Genomic DNA, 22,417 nt, shown 5'->3' with positions numbered 1-22,417 from the left:
TAAATTCAAATTGATGAGTTTACCTGATCTGAAATTTGCCACACTCTGACAGATCCATCACAACTAGCTGATGCCTGCAGGAATAAAACAATAGATTTCTCTGCAGTTAGAGCCATAATACTATATGGAAACTGGTTCGATTAATATATCAAAATGGCTTTTATCAACTGGATGAAATTTTCTAATTCTCTTAGAATTTTAAACATAATAAAGAAAAATGTAAAAAGAGAGGAGGAAAATTATTACCAGAAAGATGTCCTTAGGATCAAAGGAAAGACTTAAAACAGGGGCTTCATGTCCTCGAAATGTTTGCTGTTGACTGCAATCCATCACATCTACAACTTTGACTAGAAAGTCACTATGAACAATAAGAGTAATGTATATGAATAAATGTCAATACAAAAGACTCTCCTAAGCCCTAGCCGGTTTGGCTCAGTGGATAGAGTGTTGGCCTGCGGACTGAAAGGTCCCAGGTTCGATTCCGGGCAAGGGCACATGCCTGGGTTGTGGGCTCGATCTCCAGTAGGGGACATACAGGGGGCAGCCAATCAATGATTCTCTCTCATCATTGATGTTTCTATCTCTCTCTCCCTCTCCCTTCCTCTCTGAAATCAATAAAAATATATTTTTTAAAAAAAGACTCTCCTGCCCTAACTGGTTTGGCTCAGTTGATAGAGCATCGGCCTGTGGACTGAAGGGTCCCAGGTTCGATTCTGGTCAAGGGTATGTACCTTGATTGTGGGCACATCCCCAGTAGGGGGTGTGCAGGAGGCAGCTGATCGATGTTTCTCTCTCATTGATGTTTCTAACACTCTATGCCTCTCCCTTCCTCTCTGTAAAAAATCAATAAAATATATTTTTTAAAAAAGACTCTCCTAAAAGCTATGACCCAAATATTTCAAAATCATAAGAAACTTCGTAATTCTTTAAAGCAACTTGTGAAGTCTGACAGCCAGATTTAATGACTGACATTTTAGTTTTGCTCTATAAAGATACTAAAAACACAAGTCCAGATTTCCCATTATGTTAAAATACAAATACTTCATAAGTGACTTCCATAATTACATTTTAGACTTCTATTATTTGCTAATATAATTACTGTCACAACCATTTTTAAAAGACCTGTACCTTTTACTCCACCTTGGCAATTCACCAATTACAAATTCTTCCTATGACAAATAAACCTCAAGAAAAACCACAAAAATCCTGACTGTACAGGCCCAGTTCTACCTGAAATAATTTTTAAAATTTTGTATCACATTATCATCTTTTACCAATCTTTTTCATCATTTATTAAATAGACTGTCTGCAAAGCAATATTCATATCACAATTCACAAGCACAAGTTTGTCCTCAAAAACCTTAACTAGTTAAAGACTTTAATACAAAAATTAAGTGAACAAACAAAGAGTCATAAAAATGTTAATCTGAAGGCAATGAATGAGGCCATTCTGTTCTAACAGAATTATTCCCTTTTCTGATATCAAAGAGCCTTACCCAGACCCAGCGGCGATTTTTGTACCGTCACTATTAAAGACCACATGATTTGCATTTGTGGTGAAGCGAGTCAATATACCATCTGGAACTCCTTCAGGAAATGTATGGACTTGAATAGTATGGTTAGATACTGCAGTGACCAATTTTCCACTCTAAAAGAAAAATAAAAGAAATATTGGCAAGACAAATCCAAATCGATTGGGAATCTCTCCATAGTTAAAAACAAAAACAACCAAAAAAACAAACAAACAAAAAAAAACCCTTATAAATATAGCACATGTCAAAAAAAAATTATCAATGTACAATTTTCCTGAAATATATATTAGCAAGAAAAACTTATTTGCTACCGTTAGAAAACTTCACCAGCCAAACATTTAGCCTCTGATTTTTCTTTTACTTCTGGTTAAGAGAAATATTTAATTAGTATTTTTATGGATTTCTGAGTGTCATTTAAAAAAAAGACATAGAAAACACAGCTAGTTTGAGTGAGGGATGAGCATATTAGAAGATATAGCCACAAGGGTCACACTATAGTTTCCACACTAAAATATTTACATTACATGTCTTTCTGGAATAGGATAAAATCCAAAGGCAGAATCCATAGCACCTTCTTAAAAACACTGAATAGTCCTAGCTGATGTGGTTCAGTTGGTTAAGCATCATCCTGTGTTCTGAAAGGTCACCAGTTCAATTCCTGGTCAGGGCACATACCCAGGTTATGGGTTCAATCCCAGGTTGCAGCTAGCGCAGGAGGCAGCCAACTGGTATTTCTCTCTCATATTGATGTTTCTCTCTCTCTTTCCCTCTCTCTCTCTCCCCTCCCCGCCCCCCACCTTCTCTAAAAGCAATAAAAACATGTTTTAGCCCTGGTCGGTATGCCCAATGGTTAGAGTGTCAGCCTATGCACCGAAGGGTCATGGGTTCAATTCCGGTCAAGGGAAAGTACTTCAGTTGCAGGCTCAATCCCTGCTGGGCATGTGCAGGAGGCAACTAATCGATGTGTCTCTCTCACATTGATGTTTTTCTCTCTCTGTGTCTCCCCTTCCCTTCCACTCTCTCTAAAAATCAGTGGAAAAATATCCTCAGGTGAGGATTAACAAAAAAGAAAACAACTAAGTACACAGAAAATTTCAGGCTCCTAAATGATCAACAGATACCACTGTTTTGCAGAGGTTTTAGCTAAGAGTCATAAAAGGTTAAGGATCTGCCCCAGTACTATAGTTTGATTACTTTTCAAAAAGAGAGATTAAGTCCCAACATACTAAATCATAGCCTACCAACCCAATAGAAGTTTTGATTAATTACATGGTCAATTTATTAATTTCTATTAAATGATAACCACTAAGAGAAACAAACTACTCAAGTTTGTTAATAAATATACTCTATCACATAGCAATACGTCTCAGCCACATTTGCACATTTAGGACCCTTAGCCTACCTTTAGCAACTGCTTCCACTCCAGTGGAAATTGAACTTGATGATAACAATGAGATGTTACCAAAAAGCAAAATTTGGGAGAATGCATACATCTGTTTGAATAATAGTACAGATGTTTCAAATTTGAACTGTAATTATACATTTATCAAGTTCAATTACTGGAAGACTAGTGAAAAGTACTATTTATGCCTACATTATAACTATTGCAAGTAATTAAACAATCCATAATAAATTCATAACGTTAAAGCAAAGCTGACAATAATCTAAATGTGAAAACAAGAAGAGAATCAACAAAAAACTATAACCAATTCAAGATAACACTGATGATGCTAAGTGTTCTTTGGCAAAATTACAGATACACCAACTATTCACGTGTGCACATCTACAAGAATTTTGCGACCTGGCTTTGCTTTTCTTGCGGACAGATTTCTTAGTAGAGTACTGATTAAGTACCCTTAGCACTAATGAAGAATATTGGTAACTCTTTAACAACATGTTAACTAGCCCTCTATTAGTATTAAAGTATATAACTGTACTCATTTACCTGAAAGACCTGAATATAGGAATTGAAGTCATTTTCTAACAAGTCTACTGGAAAACCAAATCACTTTCAGTACTTTGTCAATTAGTGAAAGTTTGAAAAAGAAAATTGGTCCAAAAGATCAGGGCTCTGGTCAGGATCTGCTCAGACCACTCTTCTCCCAGGTGAGTTGGGAGGAATGGAAACCAGCAGAGGATGACCTGAGCTTTAGCCCATTATGTTCCTTACTATGTCATTTGACCTTACTCTGAGCTTTGGTTTTTCCAAGAATAAAATGGAGATAATTCCACATACATCTCCATATTTTTGTTAAAAGGCTCTGACACTTTAAAATACTATGCAAGAGTTAAGTACTGCTATCCACAAACATGTTGATTCATCCAGTTTCACTATTTTGGAGGATGATATTTTCTCCAATCTGTTCTCGAATAAAGCATCTAACTGTACTTTCCTGTATTACTGAATAAAAAAAAAAAAGTGTGTTTATAAGGAATTATGTTTTAAATGAGATACACTATAAAATTATTAACTTTGCATGGCTATTTGCTACAGTCATCTCAATGAAGTCCCATAAACTCCATTCCTAAAGCTAAATAAAACATTTCAGCACTGACTATAGTACTTATAGTAGGCTGAATAATGGCCCCCAAAAGACATGACTAAGTCCTAAGCCTAGGTACCTGTGAATGACCTTATTTGGAAATAGGGTGTTAAGTCAAGGATCAATTCCTGGTCAGGGCACATGGCAGTACAATTTTACATCAGTTGCTGTAATTGTTTTTAATACCTTCAAAGCACATGAATATGCCTTTTCTCCAACATTAATGGACTTAGGATCATCATCATCCAAGTCTTCCCAAATCCTCACATCACCATCACTTCCACAAGTCACAATGCAGCTGTGAAGGAAACACACTCATTAAAAAAAAGTCACCCTGTTTTCAAGCCAATTTTTTTAGAATGCTACTTAGGTGGGTTTTTTAATAAAATCAAGATATTAGATAATAGGTTTTCTCATTTTACATTCATAAGCCTCAATAACAAAGACTGCCAACCTCCTATGCTGTAAAGTAGAAGGTGAGTTTAATGTTCTCTTTAATTCCTCCTTGGCATGTCTTTATTTGTAATGTAAGAAAGATGGTATATAATCTCTGTAACAGCAGAGACCAGGTCTCCCGTGCTAACCATTGTGTCTTTAGCACAAAGACTAATATGCAATTCGACCGAACAGCAGAACAACTGGTCACTATGACACGCACTGACTACCAGGGGGAAGATGCTCAACGCAGGAGCTGCCTCCTGGTGTTCAGTGTGCCAGAAGCCGGGCTCATAGCTGGCGAGTACAGTGGTGGTGGCGGGAGCTTCTCCCACCTCTGTGGCAGTCGGACATCCCCCGAGGGCTCCTGGACTGCAAGAGGGCACAGCCAGGCTGAGGACACCCCCACCCCCGAGTGCATGAATTTCATGCACCTGGCCTCTGGTTTTACATATTGTCTTGCAAGTGCTTTTATTCATTCAGTATGTGTCCTATCTACACATACAAAAGCCAATGAAATATAAAAATAACATGAAAAATGGCAAAGAGGAGCCATAAAAAGAACTGTAGATGTTCAGAAGAAAATGATTAATTTCCACTTGGAAAATCAGAAGGGTGGAATTTACACCGGGAAGTCAAAGGACAAGTAGGATACGCTGACATTGGTAAAATGAGCAGTTTCAAACAGACAAAACACATGAACCAAAATATGAAGTTAGTAAAACTTGTGGGAGTTTCCCTAGAGCAGAAAGTCCAGGAAACAGACAGAAAATGTATATTGGGATCATTCTATTTAGGATAACCTTAATGCCAGAGTGAGGAGGTTGGACTCCCTTCTATAGGCAATAAATAAGAGGACCATAATTATCAGTTTCCCCAGGATATTCCTGTTTTATGCATCCAGCTCCTTTAGCATTTATCCTTAATTAGTATTAGTTGCATCAAAATTGGTTGGGTTGAGTTTGACAGATCTCTTCTTTGCACTTCCAGCTTTTGTCATGATCCTGTTTAGTAATGTAACAAATACAACAAATAGAGTTCTCACTTTAACACATAGGTAAATGTGAAAGACAACTGAAGATAACTCATCTCCCCCTTTCCTTTCCTTTCTTGATGTAAGTTAACACCTCCTTTCAAGGACAAGTATTAACTGATAGAAACCAAAGTAAGGCCAAATATTAGTCCTTAGGGAAAGTGATTTTTTTTTTTCAGTATCCAGTGGTGATGGGAGAAATATTTCATATTGCTGTCCCTACCAACTATTTGGTCACAGGAGATATACAAAGTTGCAGATGCCAGTTGGTGGGGGCAGTGGGAAATAATAGTAAAGTACAGTGGAATTAACAAGAAATATATGCAGGAAACAGTTAAGTAGTCTTCTGAAGAGCTTTTAGAGTAGTCTGAACATTCTTCCTATAGTATTTTTGTCATTTACTGTAGAAATAAAAATACTAATTTTATTATTGGCTATACTTTTTAAATTTTGCAAAAACAGAAAAAAACTCTCAGTAGCAATGAACTGGAGAAAAATACTTCAAGTACATGTTTAATAAAAAACTAAATATTAAATATGTCTGCTCCTCAAGCACTTGACAATAAAAGGGTAACTTGAACAAAATCTTAGTTGACATTTACCATGGGGCCTATAGTGACAACACCAACCACAGGAAAGTCAGAAGATAAACAACTCCTTAAGAAGCATCAGCATCTACTTCATAAGTCCACAGACTGCCTGAAAACCATGTTCTGTAGCTGCCAGTGAGTTTGATCATGATGGACAAGTCATGGTCTTGTCAATCATGACTATGCTGTTCAATAGAACTTTCTGATGATGGAAATGGTCTACATCAGGCTACTGAGCAATTGAAGTGGAACTTAAGAACTGAATTTTTAATTTAGTTACTTTTAATTAATTTAAATCTAAATAGCTACAAGTAGCTAGTAACTACTGTACTGGACAATGCAGCATTAAGACAAATGACCAACAGCAGCACAATTCACCATAGCTAAGATTTGGAAACAGCCCAAATGCCCATCAGCAGATGAGTGGATTAGAAAACTATGGTACATCTACACAATGGAATACTACGCTGCTATAAAAAAGAAGGAATTCTTACCATTTGCAGCAGCATGGATGGACCTGGAGAGCATTATGTTAAGTGAAATAAGCCAGGCAATGAAAGAAAAATACCACATGATCTCACTCATTTATGGAAAATAAAGAACATTATAACCTGATAAACAAAAAGATAGATACAGAGGCAGTAAAGCACCGAACAGACTGTCAAATTACAGCAGGAAGGCTGGGGAGTGTTGGGGAGGGGGGGAAGAGATCAACCAAAGGACTTGTATGCATGCATATAAGCACAACAAATGGACACAAGACACTGGGGGGGGTGGGATGAGGGCATGCGACAGGGAGTAGGGGAGGCTGGGGGAAGGTCAAGGGGGGGGGGAAAGATATATGTACTACTACATGTAATACTTTAAACAATAAAAAAAATATTTAAAAATAATAATAATAATAATAATAAAAAGACAAATGACCAGCCCCAGCTGGTTTGGTTAGTGTTGGCCCATGGACTGAAGGGTCGCAGGTTCTATTCCTGGTCAAGGGCACATACCTCAGTTGCAGGTCCAATCCCTAGCCCCAATATGAACAAGTGTGGGAGGCAACTAATCGATGTGTCTCTCTCACCTTGATATTTCTCTCCCCCCGCCCCCCTTCCACTCTGTCTGAAAAATCAGTGAAAAAATATCTGCCAGTGAGGATTTAAAAACACACACACAAAAAACACGTTGTTTTAAATCAATTTTGTTCATTTTTCATTCTAAGTTTTCTAGTGTAAGTATGCAAAGTGAAATGAGAGCTGTTAATGTATTGTTTCCATTAGTAAAAGAGCTTTTCAAACAGTTAAATGATACTGGTTTTACATCAATATCATCAGAGTTTGGAAACAGAAAGTGAGTCAGATTAATTCCAATAATGGTTTAGTTTTCCCTTCAGTTTACGGAAACAAAATACAGCTTCTGTAAGTTCATTACGTTGAAAGTGAAACACCTGACATTATTAGGAATTCTATCAAACTTCATTTGAAAAGTTCAATGCTAAAGATAAAATTCTTACTTTTTATAGTAACAATATACATTCTCACAGAGCACAATACTGTAAAAACAATGTTCTTACTAATCTATAAAACATAAATGTACTTGGAACTTGAATTATAATTCATAATTATGCCCAATTAAGCTGTGATAATATACCAATCAAAACAGAAGCCATACTTGTCAAATTTTTAGATAATTTTTAAAAAATATATCTTTATTGATTTCAGAGAGGAATGGAGAGGAAGAGAGAGAGAAAAACATCAATGATGAGAGAGAATCATTGAGCAGCTGCCTCTTGCATGCCCCACACTGGGGATCAAGCCCACAACCTGGATATATGCCTTGACCGGGAATCGAATCATGACCTCCTGGTTCATAGGTTGATTCTCAACCACTGAGCCATGCTGGCTGGGCTAGATTATACGTTTAATGTTAGATTATCAATGTAAAAAGACTTTTTTAATGTTAAATGTCACAAACGTTTTTTAGGAAAATTTGTTTTGAAATAGATTTTGAATAGAAATGTTATAAACCAAAACAGAATTTGCTAATCAATAAATAATTCAAAATATTACTATTTTAATTGCAATTCTCTTGAAATCCTTATTCTCATTCTCAAAGGTGTCCTAGTTTAGATGATAAATTAAGAAATCCGCCCTGACTGGTTTGGCTCAGTGGATAGAGCGTTGGCCTGCGGACTGAAAGATCCCAGGTTTGATTCCGGTCAAGGGCATGTACCTTGGTTGCGGGTGCATCCCCAGTAGGAGGTGTGCAGGAGGCAGCTGATTGATGTTTCTCTCTCATCAATGTTTCTGACTCTCTATTCCTCTCCCTTCCTCTCTGTAAAAAATCACTAAAAATCTATTTTTTTAAAAAAAAGAAATTCCCTGTAAGTTTCTGAGAACCAGGACAAATTCTATTAATGCCTTTATCTTCCTTAGCACATGTTTAACTACAAAAAGGCAAGGATTTCAAAGGCATTTCTCACCATCTGGATTCTCTATCCTCATAGAGCAATGTTATTCCCTATCAGACCACCCCTCCCTAACCTTTCCATTGGGCCTCATGAGATTCATGGTCAGGCACCAGCAAAATTTCTATGTCATTAGCTCTTTTTCTGAACATTCCTCTAAGGACACTGCTTCCTCTTAAGCCCTCTTAAGTGGTGGCTGATTTCTTTTCTACATCCCTCTGGGGCCTAGAGGTAGGCCTTCCATGCATTTCCATATTGCCACACCCTCTCCTTAAAAATAAAATTTTTTAAAAGTTTGAAACTGCCATCAGACCACCTATAGATTCTTAAAGAGAAATCCCCCTGGTTCCCTAAGAATTTATAGCACAAGGCTCATTGTTATTTTCTAACACTATTCCTATCATTATTCTTAGTGTTTTCAACATCCATATAGGTGAAATTTTTTGATACTCGATCTTGCCCTCTGCCCCATCTGACTCCCATAGTGATAGACTAGATTTTGTCTTTACCAATATAGCAACTGCTCCACAATCTCAACTTCAATCATCCTCATCACTTATCTTTTCACCTGGCACCCTTAATATCCTAACTCCAACAATTTTTTTAATTCTAATTAGGATCTACAATCTAATGAAACTATCTTTTTCACTGTCTTTCCTTTCAAGTTCTCACATCCCTCCTAAACTGGCTTAGATTCCATAGTCTGTTACTAAAATCACTCCTCTGCATCACCCTCAAACCCCTTGGCCCTCTTTGACTTTGTCATACTTACCAGGCAAAATCCTAACCTTGATTATATCCAATTATCAGCCTATTAAAAAAAATCTGCACTTGCAGAACTAAATAAGGCTGAAAAAAACAACTGGGTTATATGTCTCGATTTAAATTTATGATCACTAACCTGAAGTAGGCCTTTAGTGCTGCAGAGCAATCCAACTATATTCCCTGGTTCATTCCATTTTCCATCTCTTCTATCTCTCTCTCTCATATCTATTTCTCTTGTTTCAAACCTCCACCTCCTCCCCACTTTCAACTGATGACTTCATGTCCTATTCACTGAGAAAACAGAAGCAATCTATAGAAATTGTCCACATGTTCTCCCTATCCCTTATAGAAGCCCCTTCCCTCCACATATGAATTTGACCATGCTCCTCCTACATTTGGCCAATCTCTCCCTCCAGTACCCGCTATAATAGCCCCACACCTAATCAGGACATCACTCCAGCAATTCTCCCCCTTTCTGCTATGAAATCAAGTTATCCCTCTCTATTGGATCATCTCCACTCATATATATGCTGTAATCTTTCTCACCTTATAACAAAACAAAAATCTTTCCTGACCCCACCTTTCTACCCAATTACCCTCATTCTTTGAATGCCACACTCACTAACTCCAAATCCTCCCTTTCCATTCTCTTGATTCTACTGCAACAAGGTTTTCTTTTCTTTTTTTATTGATTTGAGAGAAAGAAGGGAGGTAAGGAGAGAGGGAGAGAGAAAGAGACATCAATTTTGTTGTTTCACTTATTTATGCATTCATTAGTTGCTTCCTGTATGTGCCCTAACCGGAGATCAAACCCATAACCTTGGAGTATCAGGATGACACTCTAACCAACTGAGCTTGGCCAGGGCAAGGTTTTCATTCTTACCATTCCATAAAAAAGCTCAAGATCAACCATGTCCTCCATGTCACTAAAGCTAATGGTGAATTCTTAGTCCTGAATTTGACCCACCAGCAATATTTAACATAGTTTATTATTTCCTCCTCAAAATGCTTACTTTATTTGGCTTCTAGACATCATTTTTATATCTTGGTTTTCTATTTTCCTTGCCAGCCCTTCTTGATCTCTAAATATTTTTAATTGTTCCAGGGCTCAGCCCTTGAATCCTTTTTCTTAATTACATTCATTCCTTCCTAGGTGATGTTATCCAAGTTCATAGCATTAAATACCATCGCTATATTGACAACTCCCACATTTAGATTTCCAATCAAGACCTCAATCCTGAATTCCAGAAGGCATCAGCTAAAGTTGTAGATTTCTATCTCTAGTTCACATTTCTTCTCTGAGCTTTAGACACATTTTACTCAGCTGTCTACTGACCTCGTTGAAGATCTCAAAGACATCCTACACTAAATCATGTCCAAAAGCAAACAATCTCCACCCCATTCTACCTCTGAAATATGCTCCTCTCCAAGCTTTTTAAACATCTGTGAATAGCACCATTACTTCCCCATCTAGAATCGCAGATGTTATCCCAGACACCTCCCTTTTCTTTATCCTTAATATCCAATCCATCCTGTTGATTTCACCTTTTTAAAAAATATGTTTTTATTGATTTCAGAGAGGAAGGGAGAGGGAGAGATAGAAACATCATCAATCAGCTGCCTCCTGCGCGCTCCTTACTGGAGATTGAGTCCACAACCCAGGCATGTGCCCTTGACTGGAATTGAACCCGGGACTCTTCAGTCCCCAGGCCAACACTCTATCCATGGAGCCAAACCAGCTAGGGCTGATTTCACTTTTTAAAGATTTCCTGGATATATCCTGTTTTCTACATACCCATGTTTACTGTAGTCTGAGCTTCCATTACATGAACCAGACTAAGACAGATACCTTCCAATAGTCTCTCTGCATCCACTCCTACTCCTTTTCTTCCATGCATCCTCTCAGAAACAAGAGTCTGGCCCTAGCCGGTTTGGCTCAGTGGGTAAAGCGTCAGCCCACAGACTGAAGGGTCCCGGATTCAATTCTGGTCAAAGGCCTGTACCTTGGTTGCAGGCTTGATCCCTGGCCCTGGTCAGGACTCATGGGGGAGGCAACCAATCAATGTGTTCCTCTGACATTGATGTTTCTCTCTGTCCCTCCCCCACTGTTCCACTCTTAAAACTCAATGGAAAAAATATGCTCTGATGAGGATTAACAATAACAAAAAAACAAGAGTCTGATCATATCTCCTCTCTGCTTCAAATCTTTAGTACCTTCCTACCATATGAAGTCAAGATTCCTTAATAAAGCCCAAAAGGCGTTGGATAGGATGCCTACCTTCACAAATTCATCTCATGTCCATCTCTGCAACACTATCCACATTTTAGCATCACTAGCTTTCCTTCAGTTCTTTGAGCATACCACAGTCCCTATTCCCACAGGGCCTTTACACATGGTGTTCCCTCTTCCTTGAACGCCAACACCACCACCGCACTGCCACCACCTATCTCTTTATACTTCTTAATTACTACTCAGTCTTCAACTCTCATCTCAAAAAGCACTTCCTCATGCTAGAGCAGGGGTGGGCAAACTTTTTGACTCGAGGGCCACAATGGGTTTGTAAATTGGACCGGAGGGCCGGAACAAAAGCATGGATGGAGTGTTTGTGTGAACTAATATAAATTCAAAGTAAACATCAGTACATAAAAGGGTACGGTCTTTTTTTTTATTTCAATAGTTTTATTCATTTCAAACATTTTAACAAGAAGAATGTAAACACTATTATAACTTGAAACTTCAAAAAATGGAGGAATCATAGCACAATAACATACCTTACATTGAAGATGGCAAAGGCAAAATAAAATTGCCTAACAAAGGAAAGGTACAAAAGCCTTTCAAATTAAACTTAAATGTAATAAAATAATTTAAAACGAAAACAAATAGAAAAGAACAAAATGTGTAAACAGTAAATTAAACATTTTCTTTAGTGCAACTTCCAAATTATGCCCGGGACGTAGATGTAGATGGCAATGTAGACTGGGTTGAAAGGTTTTTGGTCTTTAAAACATCAACTTCAGTGGGAACAGTGTTGTTGGTCTCCTTTTTAGCTAATGCTCTGATACTGTGCTCTCCAGGGGCGTGTCTCCCTACATCACCACGATAACGTGTCTACGCATTCCCAGGGTGATGTCGGGGGACGAGTCCGGGGGCATTATAAGGAGCCTCTGGAAGATTGAGAGGTTGTTCCTTCTACTGAATGGGCCGACATAAATCCACCCACTCAGAAGGAGGAGCTGCGGCTGTGTTTCCCGATGTTGCCATGTTAACACTGCTGCTGGTGAAGGAGCGGAGGGGAGAGCAAGAGAACCCTCCGCTCTTTCGGCTCCGCGGGCTGGATCTGGCCCGCGGGCCGGATCTGGCCCGGCGGGCCGTAGTTTGCCCACGGCTGTAGAGCATCACCCTGATAGACCAAGGTTGCAGTTTCAATCCCCGGTCAGGGCACATATACTAATAATTATCAACCAAGGAATTCGTAAGTGTAACAACAAATCAATGTTTCTCCCTATCTCTCAAATATCAATTTAAATAAATAAAAAGAAATACTTCCTCAAAGAAGCCTTCCCTGACTCTTCAAACTAGATCAACTCCCCTTCATTTAGGCTTATCATTGCACATATCATTTAATACTTCTAAGTGTAATTCTCAATGTACATTTATTTTATGTGATTAATTTGTGCTCAGTGTCAATCTGAAAAGACCTTAAAGTCAATGAAGGAAAAGACTGTGCTTTGTTAACATTATTGTATCTCTAGTTCTCAGTGGAATAGCCATGTAAACATTTTTTCAATGAAAAAAATCAACATAGACGTGACAGAGGAAGCCACAGAATTAGACAGTGCTGCATTGGAATGGGATTTAGAAAGATAAAAGGGACAATAGCCCTGGACAGGTGGCTCAGTTTGTTGAGGGGTCTTCCTTACACCAAAAGGTTGCAGGTTAGATTTCCCGTCAGGGCACATACCTAGGTTGTGGGTTCGAGCCCCACCCCATCCCCCCTTCCCTGCAACTCTTTTCTTCCCTCCCTCTTTTCCTCCCTCCCTTCCTCTCTCTTGAAAATTCAATGAAAACATATCCTTGGGTGAAGATTTAAAACAAGAAGGTGGGGGTGGGACCAGAATAACCCTGGGAAAATATCACCGTAGGGACTAAGCAGAGGAAATAAATTAGAGGGGGGAAAAGCCATCAGAAAGTTTAAAACAACAAAAAAGGAAATAGCATCACCAAAGCCAGGGGAGGATAAAATACAAAAAGATAGAAAGGGCCACTGAGTTTGACAACTAGGCACCTACCAATCTGACAAAATAACCAGTGATGTGAGATGCTGTGAGGAACTGAACAAAGGTAAAATACAGAGGAAAGCTCACATCTTTCCAACTCCCCTAGAAGCAAGATTTTACACTCATTAACTTTTTGTTATATCCTTAAACTACCAAGACAGTCCGTATAGAATAATAAATCTAAGGAAAATATGTGGCCATTCTATATTTCAACCTTATTTCTCTATATTTATACGAGTCATGTTAGGCTGACTGCTTATATAACATATAAGGATAACTGTTCTAATATTTACACCTGAAACGGATTTTTGCTTCTCAAAGTACTTTACCTCCCAGAATCGTCAAAACAGACATCTGTGTGTCCCTCTGTATGTCCGTATCTCATCGGCTTCTGTGTGGCAGGCATCTTTTCCTTCACCTCCCTGGAAATGTTTTATAAAATCTAGTATTATTTTAAAGAAGAAAGAGCGGGGGGCTGGGGAAGAAGGGGGTTAGCCTCCCCACGGGCATGCTCTCGGCAGCCCCTTTTCCCCCACCCGAGTGGCACAAACAGGAAAAAAATGGAGGGTCTGTCAGACAGCAACCCTGGAAGAGGACACTCTTCTCTCTGGCGCGACTAGCGAGAGGAAGGACTCACCAAGGTGCCTGAGCCTCAGGGACTGGAGGAATAAGAGGCAACCACCGGAGCCGGTCGCTTCCCGCGCTCAGGCGCGCTCGCCACACTGCGCCTGCGCTGGCCCGCCCACGCCCAGCGCTAATCCCGATTCATGGTCGCGGGCTGGTGACGTCAGCTGCTAGGAAAAAGCTGGCTGCCGGGGGAGTGAGGAAGAAAGGGAGGGAGCCCGACACGGAAGTGGGGGGTAGCGTCTGGGGAGCAGACGGAGGCGGTGACCGCGACGTAAGAGACGGGAATCGGGCGCCGGGAGGTGGGAGCTTGCAGAAAGGCAACCGCCTTGGAAGACCTACATGAGGTGCAGAAGTGGCTGGGCCTCCCTTCTCCATCTCAACGAGCACCCAGACTGATGGCGATGGTGATGGCGGCTGTTACTCGGACAGCCCCAATTAAACTGCGCTCTGAGCGGTGAGTGGGGGAAGGGTGGTTGCTGCTGGCCTTGGGGATTGGGGTCGGTTCCTACCTTTCAGGCTCTTCTCTCACGTGCGACCACATCCGCGACCCTGAACGGGTCCAGCCCTTGGCGCCCGGCTGGAGAATGGCATCTTTGGGCATCTTCTCTAGAAAAGAGGAAGGCGAGACCTTCCTCAAGCCTTTAATCTTGGCATCCTTCACACCCTCACCTCACCTTGTCATTGTTATAGAGATAGGAAGGAGGGAAATTTTAATCACAGTTTTCGGTCCCTGAAGGTATGGCGAGTACATTGACGCGTAATCTTGGGACTCCACGTATATCCCTGAAGAAGAAAGTTGGGTTTCCCTGTTCAGACCCCACTTAAAGTTCACTGAAGTGCGCATTTGGATCTAAAAGAAGAGCTAGAACTAAAGTATATTGTTGAATACTTCGATCCTTGTAATCTTTGCTAAGGTCTTGGTCATTAAGTTTATGTTTTGCTTGTGTCTTCACGTTCTCCATATTAGTAGACCGGTCTCTGATGAAAACCTTCACAAAGTGTGTGTGGTCCCCAACACAGCCTCAGTTATACATTGTTTATGACATAAGTGAGACGTTTTTCTGTTCTAGAGATTTCCCTATTCTATTCTATCTCGTTCCATTTGGTAAGGTTGCAAACACATAGTTAAGACAAACTGGTATTGTTCTTACTGTGGTGGCATTGTGTAAAGGGTTGTTTTGAGTACTGGGGCTCCAAATAGGCTTGCTAGATACTGAGGTTTGGTATGTGAATGAAGAGGAAGAGTGGTTGGCTGAAAAAGAACTTGGGATTTGTAGGAAATTAACCAACCTATTGTTGAATTCCCAAGTGAAAGGTACCTGAGACAATTCATCTGAGTTTTTAGATAGACTGACTTATAAAATTTTTTTTATCAAAGTAAATATCATTGGATAGACAGTAGGGGTCAAGCTGAAGTCTGACATTGTTCATCTCAATACGGAATAAATCATGATGAGATTTCAGTGTAGTACTATTCAGAGCTCAGCATAAGAAGAATTTGGAAATTGGAACAAGAATTATAGCAATGAAATGCCGTAACTATAATGCCTATAGTACCATTTGACTTTAAAAAATATGAATGCTGTCCACACTTCTGTCATTTCGCTTTGCTTAGCAATCAAGCCATTTGATTCATAGGATAAAAAAAAAAAATTGTTCCCTTACCAATTTCACATGTATGAAAAGAGCTTGTGCCTTACAGTCAAACAGCCCTAGGTTTTAATTTTGATTAAACCCTGAATACGCTCCTTTACTTCTCCAGATTGTGAGGTTTCTCATCCCCAAAATGTAAATGATACCTATCTCCACCAAACTGCTAAAGTATATGGGAGATATTCAAGGATGTATAAAACTAATTATTAATGTGTGTTGGGTGGGCATTTGATGGTTTCATTTAAAATGGAGTCGGTTTAAGTCATTATCCTGTAAAATTTTTCAAATATTAAAGGATGTAATCTTGTTTTTGCTAGTGTGTTTTTACATTTCTGTTTAAGTCAAATGCCTGCAAATTTTAATGTCTTCAGTGAGTTCATGGTCTTCCTGAGGAAAACAGACATTCAAATATGTACAAGATAATAGTACAATAATGAAATTTGTGTAACTTAAATGTTAGCAAGATTTCTGGTTATTTAAGATCACATGGCTTTTAAAAAAGAAATCAATGTAGTTGTCTGTCACTGATGTAGCTATCAAAATTTTCCAAATAGATGTGTTTATCATTATTAGTGCATGTCTCACAGAAGTGGGTAGTTGAATGAACTCATTGAAAATGATGCCAAGGTCAGATTCTGTTGCCGTGAAGTTATTTAGTTTTGTTCTGTTGTGACCACTCATAGTACCCTTAGGCTCACAAATATTTTTGGTATCAAGGGCAATAGGAAGAGAAAACATGAATATATTACCATTCGACTGACGGTAGTATTACCTACATAAATAATAATATCACAGTGTTAGAGTCAGTTTATCCAAGAGGCATATTAGTATTGCCTTATGGAAGGGATTTTAAATATACCTTTTCAACAAAATATGTACTTTATATAAAAGTCATTGATCCTGTGGAAGAGTGTAATAATAATTGAAAAAATAACATTGAAGGGCCCTGGCTGGTTTGGCTCGGTGGATAGGGTGTGGGCCTGTGGACTGAAGGGTCCCAGGTTTGATTCCAGACAGAAGCACATGCCTGGATTGCTGGCTCGATCCCCGGTAGGGGGCATGCAGGAGGCAGCCAGTCGGTGGTTCTCTCTCATCATTGATGTTTCTCTCTCTCTCCCTCTCCCTTCCTCTCTGAAATCAATAGAAATATATTTAAGAAAAAAAAAGACATTGAAGGGTGTTTAGAAATCTGAAGATTTTTATATATCTGAATGTACCCTAAAACTCACCAGTCTTTTTTATTTATTTTTTAATATTTTTTTATTGATTTCAGAGAGAGGAAGGAGAGAGAGAGAAACATCAATGATGAGAGAGAATCATCGATCCATGGGCTGCCTCCTGCATGCCCCTCACTGGGAATCGAGCCCACAACCTGGGTATGGGCCCTACAGGTCATAGGTCAGCACTCAACCATGGAGTCAGACCGGCCGGGCTTACCAGCCTTTTAAATTTATTTTTGGGGTAAATAATATTTGCACGTGTACAAACCTTCTAGGATATAAAAGGGAATACAGTAGAAGTCCTGCTCCTAGCTACCTAGCTCTGCTGTCTAAAAACAGCCAGTAGCCAAAACCGGTTTGGCTCAGTGGATGGAGCGTCAGCCTGCGGACTGAAAGGTCCCAGGTTCGATTCCAGTCAAGGACATGTAACTTGGTTCCGGGCACATCCCCAGTAGGAGGTGTGCAAGAGGCAGCTGATCGATGTTTCTCTCTCATCGATGTTTCTGACTATCTATCCCTCTTCCTTCCTCTCTGTAAAAAATCAATAAAATATATTAAAAAAAAACACCTGTACTTATAAAAACAGCCAGTATTTGAGTCTTGGGTTGTTACATTGACACTGGATCCTTATGACAGCAAGACAGATATAATTCCTGTTTTAGTGATGAAAAAAACTGAGACTCAGAAAGTTTGTAATTTGTCCAAGGTCACACTCCTACCAGATGTCAGAGCTACAAATAGAAACCAGGTATTTTACCTTCTAATCCAAGGTAGTCTTACCACACTGCTCTCCAAATCATAACTATTGCCATAAAACTTAGAATTTAGTAAACCATACCAGGACATTAAAGCAATTTAAGTCTAGAGACACCTTTCACTAGGTTGTAGGTAAAACTTGTTCCCAAGCTTAAATATAAGCACATGTAATTATTATAAAGCAATGAAAAGAATCCTTATATAATAAAAGGCTAATATGCATATTGTCCCTGCTACCAGGAGTTCCACCAGGGGGCCCGTGGCCCGTCCCCCCAGCTGGCCCTGCCCCCATCACCCCTCCACCCCAATCAGGGGCGTGGCAGCCCTGCCAATCTCCCACGTCTCCTCCCCCTGGCCATCCTGGCCCGATCAGCTGGTCGGACCTCTAGTAATCTATAACTTAAAAGAAGTTTGCCTTCTATTTCTGTTGAAATCTATTACTAAGTTAGCTTGCAAAAACTACAGAACTTATATACATCCATAATATTTTTTAAATTTTTAAATATTAAGACTTCTTAAAAATAGCTTGTTTATTATCAGAAGTAGTATACCAGTAAAGTGCTTTATGATATTTCAGAAACGCTGAAGTCTCTTTAGCCTCAGTTTTTTTATGTATGTTTTTGTGCAGATTTCTAGCCTTGTATATAAGTAACCTTTATTTCATCTCTTTTTTAATCTTAATTTTGCTACTTTTCCACCTTTCATTTTTAGAAATTAGCTTCTGCATGAAAAGTTATGAGTAATAATAGAAAGCAGCTAATACGTATTTTCATTAAGCTCAATGTATGCTGATTTTAATCCTGGCAGTAAAAACATGAAGCAGCTGGCATTGTCCAGATTTTACAAGGGAAATACTGAAGCTAAATGAGATTTTTAAAATCAGTTGACTAGTAAGTGACAAAATCTTAATTTTAGCTCGTGTTTGATGATTTAGTAGCTCATGCTATTTCACCTGTACCATGCTTCATTTTAAATAGAGTATAGTGAAAAACTATAGGTTATTTTTTTTTATGGAGCTTAAAAACTTTAAAATTTTTTTCTCTAGACTACATTGCTCTTAGAGGGAAAATAGACTGCAAGGAAACAAGCCAAAATGTCTAAATTGACTGCCTAATTGAATTACAGTTGACCCTTAAACAACTCGGGAGTTAGAGGCCACAATCCCCTGCCCTCATGGTCAGTCAAAAATCTGAATATGACTTTTGACTCCCCTGAAACTTAACCTACTGTTAACCGTAAGCTGTCTATTAACACATATTTTGTATTTTATATGTCTGTATATATTCTTACAATAAAGTAATCTAGAGAAAAGAAAATAATATTAAGAAAATCATGAGGCCCTATTGGCTCAGTGGATAGAGGGTCAACCTGCAGACTGAAGGGTTCCAGGTTCGATTCTGGTCAAGGGCATGTACCTTGGTTGTGGGCACATCCCTAGTAGGGGGTGTGCAGGAGGCAGCTGATCGATGTTTCTCTCTCATCGGTGTTTCTAACTCTCTATCCCTCTCCCTTCCTCTCTGTAAAAAATCAATGAAAAAAATATATATAAAGAAAATCATGAGGAAGAGAAATACATTTACAGTAGTGTATGTATTTATTGGGGAAAAAAATCCACATACAAGTATACCCATGCAGTTCAAATATGTATTGCTAAAGTGTCAACTGTATAGTGTTTTTCCTCTTTTATTGATGCATTGATTGATCAGTTGATTGATTGTTTCTTAGAGAGAGCAAGAGACATCGATTTGTTGTTCTACCCATCTATGCATTCATTGATGGATATTTGTATGTGCCCTGACTGGGGATCAAACCTGAAACCTTGGCTTATCGGGACGATGCTCTAACCAACTGAGCTACCTGACCAGGGCAGGTATAATTTTGATACATTCACACTGGGTGACTATTGTTGTGTTGGCTGTTGTTTTTTGTGTTTTTTTTTAATTTAACAATCTTAAGTTAAAAAGGTCAGTGCCCCTGAATAAATAGTCAGGTATTGCATGTTTTAAATATTCTTGTGGCACACTGGTTGAAAATTGCTGCTCTAGATTAACTTCTTTCAGTTACAGGTTACTAGACTTTTCTCGTTATCTTTAGCTACCACGTTCAGGAAATGTACACTAATTTTAATAGCCCAAGTTAAATATTTCCTCAAAATTTATTTCCCCCCCCCCCAAAAAAAAAATTATGGTAAGTCAAATATCAGAAATTATTGCTTATGCAGGTTTCCTTTTATTTATTTTTTTAATGTTCATGTTTTTTAAAACCTTTATTGCTGAAAATATTACATATAGCCCCTTTTTTCTCCCATTGACCCCTTATAAGCCTGCTCCCTGGTCCCCCGCCCTAGGCCTTCACCACCCTAGTATCTGTGTCCATGGGTTATGCATGCATACAAGTTCTTTGGTTGATTTCTACCCACCCACCCACTTCTGCCTTCCCGCTAAAATTCTATAGTCTGATCCATGCTCCTATGTTTCTGGATCTATTTTGTTCAACAGTTTATTTTGTTCATTAGATTCCACATATGAGTGAGATCATGTGATACTTGTCTTTTTCTGACTGGCTTATTTTGTTTAGCATAATACTTGCCAGGTCCCTCCATGCTGTCTCAAAGGGTAAGAGATCCAGCTTTTTTATTGCTGCATAGTATTCTATGGTGTAAAGTACCACAGCTGTTTTATCCAGTCATGTACTGGTCTGTTTCCAGATCTTAGCTATTGTAAATTGTGCTGCTATGAACATAGGGGTGTATACATTCCTTCTGATTGGTGTTTTGGGTTTCTTAGGATATATTCCTAGAAGTGGGATCACTGGGTTAAATGGCAGTTCCATATTTAATTTTTTGAAGAAACTCTATATTGTTTTCCATAATGGCTGCACCCCACCAGCAGTGTACTAAGGTTCCCTTTTCTCCACATCCTCACCAGCACTTGTCATTTGTTGATTTGTTGATGGTAGCCATTCTGACAGGTGTGGGGTGATAACCTCATTGTCATTTTAATTTGCATCTCTCTCTAATGATTAGTGACTTTGAGCATTTTTTCATATGTCTCTTGGCCATTTTTATGTCCCCTTTGGAGAAGTGTCTATTTAGGTCCTGTGCCCATTTTTTAATTGGATTGTTTGTCTTCATTTTTTTAAGTTGTATGAGTTCCTTATATATTTTAGATAAGGGGTGGGCAAACTTTTTGACTCGAGGGCCACAATGAGTTCTTAAACTGGACCGGAGGGCCAGAACAAAAGCATGGATGGAGTGTTTGTGTGAACTAATATAAATTCAAAGTAAAGGAGCGGAGGGGAGAGCAAGAGAACCCTCCACTCTTTCGGCTCCGCGGGCCAGATAGAACAGCCAAATGGGCCGGATCCGGCCCGCGGGCCATAGTTGGCCCATGGCTGTTTTAGATACTAACCCTTTATCAGATGTATCATTGCCAAATATGTTCTTCTATACAGTGTGCTCCCTTTTCATTTTGTTGATGGTTTCTTTGCTGTGCAGAAGCTTTTTAATTTGATGTAGTCCCATTTGTTTCTCTCTCTATATACTTCTTCTCATTACAGCAGTCCCTTTAGCATTTCTTGCAGTGCTTGATGGCGACAAACTCCTTTAGCCTTTTTTTGGTCTGGGAAACTCTTTATTCACTATCTGTTTTGAATGATAACCTTGCTGGATACAATAATTTTGGTTTTCAAATCCTTGCTTTTCATTACCTTGAATACTTCTTGTCATTCCCTTCTGGCCTGTAGGGTTTCTGATGAAAAATCAGCTGACAGCCTTATGGGAGCTCCTTTGTAGGTAACAAATTGCTTTTCTCTTGCTGCTTTTAAGATTCTCTCTTTGTCTTTAATTTTTGGCATTTTAATTATGATGTGTCTAGGCTTGGGCCTGTTTGGGTTCTTCTTGCTTGAGACTCTCTGTGCTTTCTAAACTCATGTGACTATTTCCTTCACCATGATAGGGAAGTTTTCTGCCATTATTTCTTCAAACACATTCTCTGTCCCTTGCTCACTTTCTTCCCCTTCCAGTACTCCTATTCGAATATTGTTACAGTTTATGTTGTCCCACAGGTCCCCTAAACTGTCCTTTTTTTTTTTTTTTTATTGTTTTTCCTTTTTGGTTCTCTGATTGAGCGATTTTTTTCTACCCTGTCTTCCAATTCACTGATCCAGTCCTTTGCTTCCCCTAATCTGCTGTGTATTCCTTCCACTGTGTTCTTTATTACTGCTGTGTCATTCTTCATAGTTATTATATCTTTTCGTATGCTGTTGAGCATCTTTGCCATCATTATTTTGAACTATGTCTGATAAAATTTTTATCTCCATTTCATTTAGTTCTTCTGGAAAATTATCTTGTTCTTTTGTTTGGGGCTTGTTTTTTGTCTCCCCATTTTGGCTGCCTATTTGGGTTTGTGACGATGTATTGGGTAGATCTGCTACGCCTCCCAATCTCCAGTGCAGGTCAGTGTCAGACACTGTTTCTGACTGGCCCTGGGTATCCTGTTTGGAGCTATCAGCAATCCACAGCTGTGG

At 39.0% G+C, this 22,417-nt stretch overlaps 2 protein-coding genes across 2 annotated transcripts in view; one reads left to right on the top strand and one right to left on the bottom strand.

The window, feature by feature from the left end:
- Positions 1-14,358, bottom strand: part of WDHD1 (WD repeat and HMG-box DNA binding protein 1) — a 64,487-nt gene extending 50,129 nt beyond the window's left edge. Inside the window, exons 1-6 of the mRNA XM_080643230.1 lie at positions 14,272-14,358; positions 13,964-14,056; positions 4,262-4,373; positions 1,497-1,648; positions 247-358; positions 24-74 (exon numbers count right to left, since the gene is read on the bottom strand). Coding sequence (XP_080499356.1) covers positions 24-74; positions 247-358; positions 1,497-1,648; positions 4,262-4,373; positions 13,964-14,040 — 504 coding nt within the window. The 5' untranslated portion in view covers positions 14,041-14,056; positions 14,272-14,358. The remainder of the gene's footprint in view (positions 1-23; positions 75-246; positions 359-1,496; positions 1,649-4,261; positions 4,374-13,963; positions 14,057-14,271) is intronic.
- A 226-nt stretch (positions 14,359-14,584) lies between these two features.
- The window catches only part of SOCS4 (suppressor of cytokine signaling 4), a 30,541-nt gene continuing 22,708 nt past the window's right edge, over positions 14,585-22,417 (top strand). The window contains exon 1 of the mRNA XM_080671894.1: positions 14,585-14,715. The gene's annotated coding sequence lies outside the window, so the exon portion shown is untranslated. The remainder of the gene's footprint in view (positions 14,716-22,417) is intronic.

The sequence above is a fragment of the Plecotus auritus genome (assembly GCF_963455305.1).
Source record: "Plecotus auritus genome assembly, chromosome: 1".
NCBI classification, from domain to species: domain Eukaryota; kingdom Metazoa; phylum Chordata; class Mammalia; order Chiroptera; family Vespertilionidae; genus Plecotus; species Plecotus auritus.
Note: the sequence above shows the minus strand (reverse complement) of the source record. Positions and strands in the feature narration are given on the sequence as shown.